This window comes from Carica papaya, chromosome 2 (genome assembly GCF_054855325.1).
Source record: "Carica papaya isolate Zhongbai chromosome 2, ASM5485532v1, whole genome shotgun sequence".
NCBI classification, from domain to species: Eukaryota; Viridiplantae; Streptophyta; class Magnoliopsida; order Brassicales; family Caricaceae; genus Carica; species Carica papaya.
Window position 1 is genome coordinate 32,516,303 of NC_142310.1, and position 14,319 is coordinate 32,530,621.

Sequence of the window (14,319 nt, forward strand, 5' to 3'; positions counted from 1 at the left end):
AATATCTCAATTATTTATACAAATTACCATTATATTATATTTTATAGTATGAATCACAATTTTTAAAAAATATAAATAAATATTTCTATTAATATTTATATCGAATGATAAGTATCTTAAAATCTTATATTGAAGATTTTAATGGCATAAAAATAATAAAAAATTTACTAATAGCTAAATTTTCATTAGAAGTCTCTTAAAACTTACGTAATCGACTTAAAAGAAATTTACCACCTCTTTAAATTGCCATCATGCTCTTGCAACGACATGATTACATTGTTCGATTGAAACTAGTAAAAGAGAGGTAGTTGATGATTTTGGGTTCCTTTCCTTTTAGGCCATAACTAAGAAAATCACAAATGGCCCAAATAAATGACAACAAGACGAAACAAACCTTTCATTCTCAACTTTTTTTTCGCGCTCTTTCTTGATTTGGAATCCGCACAAGAAGAAACCAAGAAAAATAACATCGTCAAGAATAGGACTGATTATATCACAGAGACACGAGGTCCTAAATTTCTATCAACTACTTGAAATAAGTAAGCATAACAACACATTAAGGGTCAACGTCATAATTGAGTGGAAAACATAGAACTGCATCGGCGGAGAAGAATGAGAGGTAAGCAGTTCAACAGCAAACCTGCAAGTACCAGATGATGGATCAACGGCTGTGATCAGACCAAGCCCTCCAAAATCACAGCTATCAGCCCTCTGATCATGTTGTTGGTAGTAATTGTTGAATGCATATGATATATTCCCAGGCCAACTAATATTGGAACAGGATCCACCTGGGGACAGCGCGGTGCAATCAGCTGCACTACATAGTTCCAGAGCTCTTGTGGATGCATTTGATAGATCCATGTTATTGTTCACAACACACCATCTGGAAGAAAGGTACTCGACATTCTGTGCATTTACAAGGTTTTTCGAACCCTGACCAAAACTAAAATGGTACTTTGCTTGGCCATCAAAGGTGAATACACCCCAATGTCTCTCGAAATTTCCAGTGGCTATGCTTCTTTGATCCTCGTCTAAAAGGCTAAAAATGTATGTCTCTATTGGTGGTCTCCGAGGTCTAAGTGGTGTGCCTGATTTGCTACGAAGATGATCCATCAAGCCATTCATGAAGGTCTCTGCGAGAGTTGCAGTTGCATTGGGTGCTCCATCTGTAGGCCAACCCATTTTTGCCACAACAATGTCCATTGCTGGAAATCCAACCGACGCTAATGCAGCAACTAAAGTATCATAGCTTAAGTCAAAGCTGTTTCTGTATATTCTACGACTGTCATTATGAGGGCGTGCAGTTCTTTTGAAGAGACTAAAATCAAGGGAAATGTTCTTGTTTTGGTGGAAACTTAGGAAAGGAGATATTGTCACAAATAAAGGTGAGTGATGCTTGCTGAGAAATGTTAGGAGTTCGATCATAGTTTTGTTTAGGTCGTTCCTAAATTGTCCTTTAGAGGGCAGGCCAGATTCTGTCATAAAGGTGTCAAAGCTGCATGGAACCACAACTTTCACCTCGCCCGGCAAGTTTGCTTTGGTCAAGGCTATTTGGATATTCATGACAGCTCCAATAACAAAGGAGAGGAACTGGTCTCCATAACTTTGAAGAAATGGCTCATCTCCAACAGCAATATACCTGTAAATCATTCAAAAGTTGATAGAAAATTATGCAACATTTAATAATATAGATAAAATTTGACCAAACGGAATGACACAAAAGGAAACAACAAAGTCATGTAACTCATGTACATAACTACTAAGTAAATATGTTGCAGTTACTTTACTTTTCAGATGTCATGCTCCATTACTACTAAATACTAAAATGTCGTGTTGTCAAGAATACTTCACTTATGAGCGACAACTTCTTTAATTTTGAAATTTCTTCAGAAGCTAAAATGTCCTTGGTTGTCTCCTAGTCCTAAATTTTCTGCAATATAATTTTCCCTTTTGGTAGAAAGCAATAGTCTTTCCACTAAAATTTTTGTGTGATGAACAAGCTTATTTCAAATATGGACCACAAGTAACTAAAATCAAATTACAGTAGGAAATGGCAAGGAGGCTGGATGAAACTCGATGAAACCCTTGCACACATCAGGAAACAGAGGAAACCCGGACCATAATGATATCATAGCTCTGCTAGAGAAGTTTAACCTCCAAAGGGCCAAGAAGCCAGCTCATCAAGACCCTAAAATACACTTAAATCCACGAATTAGAAGTAGGAAAAGAAGAACTTCTGCATCATGTTCTTCTAAATTATAAGAGAAAACTCCTAAAGTTGCAAATAAACTAATCTCCAATAACTCATGGTTCATGCCTGTAAGTTTTAGATTTGCAACCTACATGAAGTATCTTCACAAAATACCCTTTGTCTCATATGGCTGCTCCTTAAGGTAAGATGCTTTCTTGCTTCATCTTTTCCCTTTTCATTTTTTATGATAAACGCAATAATACTGAAATGACAACACTTAGATTTGCGCTAAAAAAAGATTCCTTCCCTCATGTTCTTCTTAAGGAAATATTGGAATGATATAATGTGGCTTGAGAGATGCGTAGCAGAAGCCAGAAAATTTTGGAAATTCAAGTACCATAGTTTTATAGGAACAGAATACTTTGAAGTTGCATCATCATTTTCATTTATGGAAAGTGCAAAATGCCAAATTGGCAGCTGAATTTACTGAATGATTTTATTGGTGCAAAATGTCCAACTCAGCAACTAACGAGCCCAGAAAGTACATTAAAAGTTCGATCAACCAAAAGTTAAAAGAATTCATTCCATTTCCACTGTAAAGCTGAACCACCAACAAGCCTTAAAAGCAAGAGGAAAAAAAAGACTATCAAGTTCTTTGGTCTAGTGGTAAAATCTCCAATGCAGGAGCATTTGAAAAATCTCAGATTCAAACTCAGGTTAAGAAGTCCTTACCTTCTACCTTTTGGATAAATAGAAAGACAAACAAAGCTCCAATTTCAGGAAACACACACTCTTCGAAGCAGAAAAATTTGGAAAGGTAAAAAAAAAAAGAGGCTTGGAATAATAAGATGAAGAAAAACCCGAGAATCTGCAGCTCGAACAAAAAAAAGAATCCAACTCCAAGAACAACATAAAAACGGAGCAGACCTAGAGATTTAAACCAGCATTTAATCAAACACATCGAAACGATAACGAGAACATACTCGATTCGAACTCTATTGGTGCCACCTGAGAAGTAGCGGGTGACGTTATCATGTACCCAGCTCTCTGCAGCTTTCTTGGAAGAGTTCAAGCTTTTAAGCATGGAGTTCGGGATACCAACAGTGACGCCAATGTTAGAGCCGGAGAGTGCTTGGAGGACAAGTGGGTCAGCATCGAAGAGCTTGACTTTGGTGATATTGTTGGCTTTCAAGAGCTCCACGACCTTGGTTGGTGGCAGAGGATGCGACGCCGTTGTGCCCCAGTTCACACCAATGGCTCGAGCCCCAGAGCCCAGCAAGAAAAAGAAGAGGAAGAAGACCAGGGAGGAGAGATTGGGAGGCATCAGATTCAGTGACCGTGAAGGTAAAGGAGCAAATGGGTCTGGGTCTGGGTCTGTCAGAGTCGAGATGGCGAGCGAGAATGTTTTTGGTGGCAATTCTTGTCAAGCGCTTAAACGCGCCGTTTTGATGAGGGAATGAAAAATGAATGCAATACAACTCTTGCCAAGATTGAAATAAATACAAAATTTGTGTAAAACTTATTTACGAAAACATAATTATGATAAAAATTAAATTTTAAAAAATAATACGGTTCATTTTCTATTATAACAAAATTAATTCAATGTCAAATTTATGGTTCAAATTCTAAAGAAAATATCATATCTTATCATAGTTAGCTTCCGTACAAATCTACAAATGAATTCATATTCTATATTTGCAAAAATTATTTGAGCCATCATTACTAATTTAACTTGTACTTCTAAGGATATCAACCAAAATCAAAATCAAGAGTGATTAATTGATATATTGACCAGAAGTCCAACATCGGAGAGCATGTATTAATCAAATAATATTGATCAAAACTGAAATTTATAATAGGAGATAATACAAATTCTTATCTCAATAGCATGTCCCACTTATTAAATGGGGACTGTATCGAATCGACTAAATTGCAAAAAGGGGCAAAGAAGATCCGGGAAGAATAGTGATGAACTAGCCGATGAAGCTGTCGGTTCCGCTTCCAAACTTGAAATAAATTAATTTCACAAAATGAAACCAGAATACATGTTTGCTCAACTATGCCTATCCAAGAATTTCTCAATGAGAACTGAGAATGCTGCAAAACCAGCACAACCAGCACAAGCTGCTTTGGGACCACCTTGAAACATACAAAGAAAAGATGTAAGAGAACATAATGCACAACAAACTAATCTATTAAAAGATCACAATACATTTAGCTAGTATCATGATTCCAACCAAATCCTACGCAAAAAAAGGTACTATTTGGGGTCAAAATCGCATCTTTGGTTTTATAACCACAAATTTAGTATTCCCCTCCGGCAAGGAATTTCAGATTCATCAAAGTTGAATTGGACATGACTTTACCTCGGAATTAGATAACATATTCAAATTTTTATGTATTTCAACTTATTTCATAGAATTAGAATCTAAACTAGCACCAAACTTATTGCTAGAGAATCAAGAGGAAGCATTTTATATAAGCTCTTGTAATTTCAACAACTCTTCTAGAATAAATCATTCTCTAAAATGGATGATTCAGTTTACAAACAAAAAAATCTATAGCTCATAGAGGCGCGTGTCTTGAGATAAGAATGAGAGTCAAATGGGGAAAAAAAATAATAATAAAATAAGCTAAGATTGAGAGTTAGAGGGCAGGGTATGGTGGAAAAGAAGAGAAATGTTAATTACTTTCCTTCTCTTTTTCAATGATTAAAGAATGGAAGAGAAATTAAATGGAAAGATATTCTTAGAGCATGTTTAATACGGCCAAATGCATAAAAATGACATCACATAACTGGAAAGTGGAAAAAAGTGCTTGCATGTCCAGATCACCCGTAAATATTCTCGAGTACTGTGAATGTACAGAAACATCTCTAGGTATTTGGAACTTCCTCCAGATCACCCGTAAATATTCTCGAGTACTGTGAATGTACAGAAACATCTCTAGGTATTTGGAACTTCCTACAAAAAACTCCTGGATAACCAGATTGCCTACAAACAACCACATGTAGACAAAATGCCAGGAATACACAAATATCCCAAATGCCAAGGGATGCCATGATCATCAGTACCCAAGATAACTAGAAATGCTCCAGGCAATCAGAATATCCAAAAATACCTTTGGATACTTGGAATACCCATAACCAAGCCCGGGCACTCGAGATGCCTATAAACACTTTCAGATACCCAGAATGCTTAGAAACACATTGGATACAAGGCAAGCCTAGCAATGTGTTTGTTAATCCCATAAACATCTTAAGAATTCAGATACATTAAAGTACCTTAACCAACTGCACCCACCAAAAGAACATTAAAAAACAAAACCTAACAATTTCAACAATTTCTCAAGATCACAAAATAACCAAAGTGTACTCTTGGTTTGCATCTATTTCACGGGACTGACCAGCTATTTTAGCTCTTGTGATTTTAACAAACTGATAAACAGACCCAGAAAAGGACGTGTGAGAGGTGAGAGTGATGAGTGAAGCGAGGGTGTTAAGATGTTAGGTTTAATGGATGTTAAGGTAGTTTTGGTATATATATTTTCAACAAAAAGTAAAACATACATATATACACTTTTTCAATGCAAAAACTAAACCTGAATCGTACCCAAAATTCAAACAAAACACCCCCTTTCGAGGTGAGGCAGTTTGGGAGCATCAAGTTGAATTGTAATCCCTAGGTATGAACTCTACCACCAAGTACCATATTATTTTCAATGTGATACTTGGTACCCCATACATATATTTAATAGTAAAAAGCGGGTCGGATCAGATCAGATTTTTCATTCCTAAAACTCAACCTGAATGGTATCCAAAATTCAAGCAAAAAACCCCTTGTTCTGGGTTGGGCAGTTCGGAGCATTCACTTGAATTGTCATCCCTAGGTATGAACTTTTGCCACCAAGTATCACATCATTACTAGAACAACACATCAGATATCTGCCAGTATGGACCGGTATGATATGATATTTACCATAGTGCAAGTAATAGTAATAATGATAAAAAACAATGGAGTTCCCATAATTCATAGAAATGTTACCAAGCATCCAAAATGCCTACATTACTCGAAATGCTTAGAAATGGGCCTCGATAGTCAAATGCCTAGAAATTCCAGTAAAAATGCCCAAAACACCTCCAAGATACTGGAAACGCCCATAAATTCCCCCCAAGGGCCTAAATGTTCAGAAATATCTCAGGGCATCTGAAATGTCTAGAGATGCATTTGAGTTCCCAAAATGCTAAGATTAGCCCTGAGTTCACAAAATTCCAAAAAATTACCCTCAGATGCCCAAGAGGCTCTTAAATACTCAAATGCCTAACAATAATTTGGGGCATCCAAAATGCTTAAAAAGAACCCAGGTGCAAGAGGACATTTATGAGAATGTTGGGTGCAAAGGAATGTTTTTGAACATTTCGAGTATCCAAGCAGTTTCTTTAGCATTTTAGATACTCAGAGGTGTTTCCGAGTGTTTTAAGTATCTGAAGCATTTTTAGGCATTTCGGGTACCTCTGTCGTGCTTCTATATATCCAATTACTTAGATAAGTTCTGAGCATTCGAGGTATTCAAGCCATTTTAGAACATTCTGAGTACCCAAGATGTATATGGGTATTCAAGGTACTTGGGAAATTTTTACTCATTGAGGAAGCCAGAGACATTTACGGATATTATAAGTATAAAGATATTCTTGTAGACATCTTGAATACTTGAGAGTATCCTGAGCATTTTGATTACTTGAGCATGTTATTGGACATTATGGTACCTATGAGCCTTTATAAGTATTTCATGCATCAGTGGTGCTTTCACACAATTCAGGCAGTAGAGGTGTTTCTCAACATTTCTAAGTATCGAGGGCATTTCTAAGCATTCAGGTCTCATAGCCATTTTTAGGTGTTCTAGGTCCTCGAGCTTTTAAGTATCCCCAAGAGCTTTTAGGTACCCAGAGGGATATCTGAGCATTATGAGACACCCAGTGCATGCATGGCATTTTAAGTATCCAAACACATTTCTGAGCATTCCAAATATCCATAGGCATTTTAGGGCATTCCAAGTAACCGAAAGCTTTTCTGAGTAATAGAGGAATTTTGCGCATGCCAGGTAGCTAGCCGAATAACTAACTGTTTACCAAACCACAATGCATTTTCAAGCATTCAAGATACCCAGGCATATTTTAACATGCCCCAGTATATTTTTAACAAAATTTAGGAATAAATTTGTCACTTCAAATTCAATTCTATTTTCTCTCTTTGACCCCAAATTTAGTTTTGAATAAAATTCAACACAATGATTGGTAATGGAGGGTAAAATTCAACCCTCAAATTTCTCTCTCCAAAACATGAAGCCTCAAACAAGACAGAAGAAAAATGTTTTCTTCTCTTTCTTCCACTTTCTCTCAATATCCCAAAAAGATACCAAACCCACATAGGCACCTAGTGTTTGAAGCAGGTCGAACTTTTGGGTCGAGTTATTTTGTGGCTAAGGTTTATCATTTTGATGGACAGTAATCAGGTGGCTGCCACGTCATTGCCTTTGGATGATGTGTCAGTGACATGTATGTCTTTGTCAATTTCTATCCAAGTTAACCTAAAAGTTAACTGAGGATCAATTTGAAAAAAAACTAAAACAACAAATCCTTAATTTAAGCATGCAAGGTTAGGAGGGACCAAAATGCAAGGGGAGCGAAATCTTACAAACCAAATTTACAATTTGATAAGAGAAAATATGAATTTCACCAGTAAGATCACACAACTCAACCATCTAAAGAACTAGAACAAAATTCCTAAAATTTAAGCTTAAAGCAGATGCTCTAAAAGCTTTCTACTAGCAATCAACATTTTTCAAGTAAAAAAATAATGAAATATTACCTTTCGCTGACATTGCGCCTCCAGTTGCACACCCCGCAACAACAGTATTTGTCATGTCGTGCTTTGCTCTTGCCTTAAAAGAAACAATTAAGTGTAAGTTTTTTACCAGAAACCATTTACTCAGATGTTAATCTAAATGCAATCTTCACTTTCTAGGTTCTATATGGCACCTTCTCAACAACACACTCAGCGGCTGAGAAAATCAATCCCATAACAGCGAATGCTTTGGCTGAACCCCAACTCCTTCGCCCCATCTGCTTTGCTGTGTAAATAAATTGCTGCTTAGCAGTCATTTCATCTTGCATTATTGGGTTCTCCAATGCACCTAGGAAAAGACCCATGAACAGTCCCAGCCCACCTCCTACAAATAATTCCGCAAAACAATCAAATATCACCAAAAATCACATGACGCCTGAATGTTACCACAATATCAGTGAAGCCATACATCTTATAACAATTATTGAAACTTATTTTAAGCTGAAGCTATCTTGGCTGAAACTTTTTCTTGAAATACTATCTTCGCCGAATTTTTTTTCTTGGCACCCAACAGTTCTTCCTTATGATTAATTAAGAACCAAAAGTGAACATCAAAACGTTGAAAGGTCCAGATCTTGTATCTTTACCTGAGAAACCCAAAATCTCTTCCGGTTAATCTTTACACAGTCATTTACCGACGCATTAATCACTAACAGTTTTTTCTTTTCATTTCTCCTCAGCAAAAAACCACATGAAACCAGGAAAACCAAATTCCTTCGTTGGAATAAATCAAACGCCACTTATTTAGAACTATGAATAAAAGAAAAGGAAACAAGAAAACACAAAGAAAGGAGGTTGCTAACTGACCCATTACTCCGCTAGCCACACTTCGAACAGCACAATTGTTCCAAATATCTTGGGCTCGAATTTCCTCCATGGATGGCATCCGTAAAGGTTCAATACGGGGCTCATTTGAGCTCGAAGATTCATTTGTAGTTTCAGTCCCCGGATTAGCGGAAGCCATTAATAAGAACCCAAACTCCCAAGTGAAAAGGCAATACGTACTATCGACAGTAGCGTGAATGACGGGTTTATCAAACTAAAGGGTTTTGGACTTCAGCAGTAATTGAACTCGGCTCGCATCTGTAGGAACAATGTCAATAACAAAAGCATGATATGAAATATATATTTTAAAATAAAGAAGTTTTAAAACATACGACTTTGAATCTACCTCTAAAACTCGAAAATAACTGCCCTAATAAAGTATATTCCCATCATTCGTCAACCCAAAAATTCTGATCAGCCCCGCACTAATAAATTCTAAACAAGAAAAATCCAATTCAGGAAAATGCTGGCCCCAAGATTACTTGTTTGGTGAAGATTGGAGCTAGACGGAGTTGCTCCTTGGGCAATCTCGGCAATGGAAAGATAATGAGAAAGACGCGCGTGTATGACGCTGTGTGTGATTGGATTGATGGAAAAGATATAAGAATTGGGGGAGAATCAAGAAAGAGCTCTGGCGGCTGACGTGCTCTTTGAAGAAGAATGAACTGGAAAAAAGGAAGAAGGGCGGTGTTTACTGAGAGCCGCCGATGGTGAGGGAGAAGAGAGAGGGTTTTGGTTCGGTGGCGAAGGGTTTTAGGAGAAAGAAATAGTTATTATTTTATTTGACTTACTCTAATTTTCTCTTTTCTTCTTATCAATTTCTAAATTTACATTTGGCTTCTTAATTTTTTTCCAATTATGGTCAGTCAATATATTCCAGTAAAGACCTAAAATACTTAAATATTTCATATATCATTATATAATTTAATATTTTATTTTATTTTATGAATAATATTATTTATCTACCGATATTAAATAAAGATTACATACAGTTAATCAAACATTTCCAAAATTTGTTTTAGAGATTATAGTTTTTTATATTTTAACGAGCATTAATTTTCTAAATTTTTTAAATATCAACATATTTTTCATTAAATATATCACGATGTTTCGCCACGTGGCAAGGAGCCATGGTGCGGATACTTCACGGTTCGCATCCTCAACAACGATGAGGGGTAGAAACCAGAGTGCAGAGAAGAAAGCAGTTGATTCAGATCAGAGATGTCAAAAGAGGGAGAGGTAGTTTGTGTAACGGGGGGAAGTGGCTGTATCGGCTCTTGGCTTGTTCATCTCCTTCTTAACCGTGGTTACTCCGTTCACGCCACAGTCAAAGATCTCAGTTACTTTCCTTCTCGTCACCATTGATGCCACTCTGAAAATCACTCACTCAATTTCTTCTTCTTCTTCTTATGTTGGGTGAAAATTTTCTGTTGCAGAGAATGAGAAAGAAACGAAGCATTTACAGGAACTAGAGGGAGCAGACACGCGTCTCCGTCTCTTCCAGATTGATCTCCTCAACTACGACACCGTTTTTGCCGCAATCGACGGTTGTGCAGGCGTCTTCCACCTTGCTTCTCCCTGCATCGTCGATCAAGTACGGGATCCTCAGGTAGGTTCCTCCGTTCCTCTTCAAATATCTAAATTTTCTTTTTCTTTTATCTAGTGTCTGCGTTTATGTCCGTTCTGCCTCAAATAGTTGCTTTTTTTTCTTGTTAATATTGTGCATTTGCGTACACAGAAGGAACTACTAGATCCGGCTATTAAAGGAACTATTAATGTACTCACGGCAGCGAAGAAAGTTGGTGTTAGTCGCGTCGTGGTGACTTCATCGATATCCGCCATAACGCCGAGCCCCAGCTGGCCAGCTGATAAGGTCAAGGCCGAGGATTGTTGGACTGATGTTGAGTACTGCAAGCAAAATGGAGTAAGTGATAAGTAGCGGGTAATGATTGTAGATTACAATAACGCTTTTCCATTTTGCATAACTCTTATGCTGAGTTTGTTTCATTTCTCCTTCCATTCCTGGTAAATTCCTATTCTAATTATTATGTCAATCTTACTTGAATTTAGAGTTCATTTATTGTCTGAGTCGTGAGCAACCTATTTTGTGTATCATTGAAATTCAACAGTCAACTTGAAAGATTGAAAAAGTTATGCCGTGAATTCAAGTTACGAACATAATCGACAATGCTTTAATTATGCATATTGAGATTAATATGGAAACTAAAACTTTGAATAGACTAGTAAATGAATGGAAAATGAAGCAAAAGCAGCATTAGTTTTTCTTATTTGTTATACATGGTCTTGGGTTATTCTTGTTATCTCACTCTCTCAATCAGTCTCTCTTTTTGTTGTGTGGTTTGCTAGTTATGGTACCCACTTTCTAAAACTCTAGCTGAGAAGGCAGCTTGGGATTTTGCCAAGGAGACGGGCTTGGATGTTGTGGTGGTGAATCCTGGTACTGTGATGGGCCCTGTTATTCCCCCAACACTCAATGCAAGCATGTTGATGCTTTTACGACTTCTCGAGGGTAATGTCATTCACATATTTGCAGATTTTTTAATGTGTGTTTAATTGAAGTGTGCATGCAATTTTGTCTGAAATTATATTTTTATGTGAAGTAGGTTCTCTCAAGCCTATCACTTACTTTGACAACCACCTTTTGAAGCTCATACTGATACTAGTTCATGTCGTTATTTGTATCCTCTACTATTATAATTAGGTTTGTGGCAAGTGTAGTATTTTGATTTCTCTAAAATAGCTTTGTTTCACATTTTTACGCTGATTAAGTGTTACAGGCTTTAGGGTCTTATATCTTCTTAGTTCCAAGCTTGGATAAAAGTGAACATTGTCCAGATGAATCTCTTGCTGCCTTTCTGAGATCCAGCATCTCTATATATAATGATAGAAAGATACATTTACAAACTCTATACCAGACTAACCATCATGGTTATCAAAAGGCGGAGAATTAAAGATGCAAAATTTTCACACATGACAACATTTCACACTTTCAACTCTGTTGTAGATTGTCTATGTTAATCGATTCTTAGCACAACCAGGATCGAAGTAATAGTTCACATGGCCATGCCTAACATAAACCTCCCAATACTCCTGAATAATGGCAACTATAACATTTTGGTCTTCTTTAAAGTGCTCTTTGTTTCATACTTTTTCAGCTTTTTTTAGACTTCACAGTTTTACTTAAACAGGCATCTAATTGGTGTCTGCATTTTGAGAATTTTGAATTTGAGTAGTTTTAAGGATTTTGCAATTGTAAGAGTTCCACTTGTTTCTTATTCTCTTTGGCCTATTAGGCTTATCAATTTTTCTTTTTTTCATGTATTATTATTATTTCATAACATAGAAGGGGCCTTGAATGCAACAAATGCCAATAAGGAGCAATTGAGATGAAATGACATCATTAAATTGTAATAACTGTGTTTAATCTATCTTCAGCCTTAGTGAGTATGGGCTGATCCCTTGCTGCATTTGCTGGATTATAGGGAAATACTATTGACTATCCAGGCAAGATCGTACCTTTTTCTTCTGAATTTTCTTTCTCTAAGTGGCAATTAACAGTTCGAGAAAACTGAAATTCCAAAGTTTTGAATCTTTAAATTGAGAAAGCATGAAGTTTTGGTGTTCTGTTCTTTCTTGTAGGCTGCACTGAAACATATCAGGACTTTTTCATGGGATCTGTGCACTTTAAAGATGTTGCCTTGGCACACATTTTGGTATATGAGAACCCATCAGCAAATGGAAGGCACTTGTGTGTTGAAGCTATTTCTCATTATGGTGACTTTCTGGCCAAAGTTGCCGAACTCTACCCTGGATATAAAGTGCCCAGGTAACGAGTTTGACTCTTAAAATCTGCATAACTTGCTATTATTGGGATACATCTATTAGTACCAGGATTTTACATGCCTCAATCTGCAGCAGAGAAAAAAATGTCTTCCATATGAGAAAAGTTGACTGCCAATAAATGTATATATATATGAAGTATATGAGTCAAGAGTCAAGAGAGTAGAAATACTAAGTTTTACCCATTTAACAACTAAATTTTCTTTCTTAGTGAAGTATTATATCCATTTCCGTAGTCACATTGCTATTGTTATGTGTTGATTTTATCGGCTCCTGATCATTGATTACTTCGATAGCTTGCGGAACTTAAGCCTGTTATGTAGAAATTACTGTTTATACTGATATCCCTTTATTTTTAGATTGCCCAAGGATACTCAACCTGGACTTTTGAGGAGCAAGACTGGAGCTAAGAAACTGATGGATTTGGGTTTACAATTTATTACCATGGAGCAAATGATTAAGGATGGTGTTGAGAGCTTGAGGAGCAAAGGATTTATTTCTTGAAGTATCGGTGTCAGGCTCAGTAGCTCAGCTCTTCACTTCCCCGTTAATTTATAGATTGACTAGAGGTAAGAAGCTTGTTAGAGTTCACAACCTTTGGTAGTTTGAGAAGTTTTTATCTCATTACGTGCAGGTCATAGTTGTAGGTTGTAGTCCTGTAGAAGCAGTGAAACAACAGTGGTGGTGCTGTAACCTACTTAGTCCGGTCTTCCTGGAAGTGCAAGGATTTGTATCTTTAAAAATTCTGGATAGAAGTAACCCTTCTCTGACCATTTATCTTGTCTGTAAATTTCAAAATGCTGATAAGAGTCTTGAAGCTGCTGGATCCATGAGAAATTTTTCAATTGCCTTCTTACTCAGGTAAGAAAAGGCCAATGAATCTGACATCTATGGTTTACTTGTGATAATAAGCACTCATTGTTGTATGAATTTTTATTTTGTTCTCACAATATTTTTAATAAATAAATGCTATAAATATTTTAAAATTTGGACGGGAGATTTTTACTAAAAATGTGCACTTTAAGGTTTATTCTTGTTTTAAAAAGGAGAGGTTTAAAGATATTATTATTTTTAAAAGAAATATTCAAAATATTCTTTTATTTAAGAAAATCCAAACCTGACAAATTAAAGATGAACAAAATTTTAGGGAAAATAAAAAGGAAAAAATCAACATTTTATTTTCCTTTTAATTTAGTTGATTTTTTTCCTTATAACTTTATTTGCTAGGATTTTACTTTTTTTTTTTTTTTTTTTCTGCAAGAATTTTCTGTACTGTATAAATAGAACGATCGATAAACCCACAACTAAACCAACAGACCTACTAAACTTTATCAGCACCCATTAAAAAAAAAAAAAAAAAAAAAAAACTTGCAAGATGAAGTCTTCGATCACCCTAGTTGTTGTTTTATTTTTTATGATATATGTTTTTCACGTCAGAGTCGAAGGTGTGGGTACTCGTTTATCATCCGGAATCAACACTCAAGATGTCAATCCCGATCAAACTATCATTGTCCGGCGTAAGTACATAGTTTAAATTTT

At 36.3% G+C, this 14,319-nt stretch overlaps 3 protein-coding genes across 7 annotated transcripts; 1 reads left to right on the plus strand and 2 right to left on the minus strand.

Annotated features, from left to right (window-relative positions):
* Nucleotides 1–386: 386 nt before the first annotated feature.
* Nucleotides 387–3,651, minus strand: LOC110823899 (O-Glycosyl hydrolases family 17 protein). The gene is made up of 2 exons (XM_022054398.2): nucleotides 3,175–3,651; nucleotides 387–1,639 (listed from the first exon to the last, which is right to left on the minus strand). Exons 1-2 carry the CDS (start codon nucleotides 3,513–3,515, stop codon nucleotides 523–525), a joined length of 1,458 nt encoding a protein of 485 aa, XP_021910090.2. The 5' UTR covers nucleotides 3,516–3,651; the 3' UTR covers nucleotides 387–522.
* A 289-nt stretch (nucleotides 3,652–3,940) lies between these two features.
* Nucleotides 3,941–9,708, minus strand: LOC110823851 (Mitochondrial import inner membrane translocase subunit Tim17/Tim22/Tim23 family protein). Of its 2 annotated transcripts, none has more exons than XM_022054343.2 (5): nucleotides 9,402–9,708; nucleotides 8,902–9,177; nucleotides 8,229–8,419; nucleotides 8,059–8,131; nucleotides 3,941–4,330 (listed from the first exon to the last, which is right to left on the minus strand). In XM_022054343.2, exons 2-5 carry the CDS (start codon nucleotides 9,056–9,058, stop codon nucleotides 4,245–4,247), a joined length of 507 nt encoding a protein of 168 aa, XP_021910035.1. In that variant the 5' UTR covers nucleotides 9,059–9,177; nucleotides 9,402–9,708; the 3' UTR covers nucleotides 3,941–4,244. The 2 variants fall into 2 exon arrangements, with proteins under 2 accessions (XP_021910035.1, XP_021910034.1); XM_022054342.2 differs by having other exon boundaries at nucleotides 9,266–9,707.
* A 345-nt stretch (nucleotides 9,709–10,053) lies between these two features.
* On the plus strand, nucleotides 10,054–13,710 carry LOC110823810 (NAD(P)-binding Rossmann-fold superfamily protein). 4 transcript variants are annotated; one of them, XR_002541451.2, is made up of 7 exons: nucleotides 10,054–10,258; nucleotides 10,356–10,528; nucleotides 10,658–10,843; nucleotides 11,287–11,449; nucleotides 12,580–12,766; nucleotides 13,140–13,349; nucleotides 13,415–13,710. XR_002541451.2 is itself a non-coding variant. In XM_022054292.2 (6 exons), the coding sequence occupies exons 1-6, from the start codon at nucleotides 10,141–10,143 to the stop codon at nucleotides 13,282–13,284; spliced, it is 972 nt and encodes a 323-aa protein (XP_021909984.2). In that variant the 5' UTR covers nucleotides 10,054–10,140; the 3' UTR covers nucleotides 13,285–13,710. The 4 variants fall into 4 exon arrangements, 1 of the variants encoding a protein (XP_021909984.2); XR_002541450.2 differs by having other exon boundaries at nucleotides 13,422–13,710; XR_002541452.2 differs by having other exon boundaries at nucleotides 13,428–13,710.
* The last annotated feature ends 609 nt before the right edge of the window (nucleotides 13,711–14,319 follow it).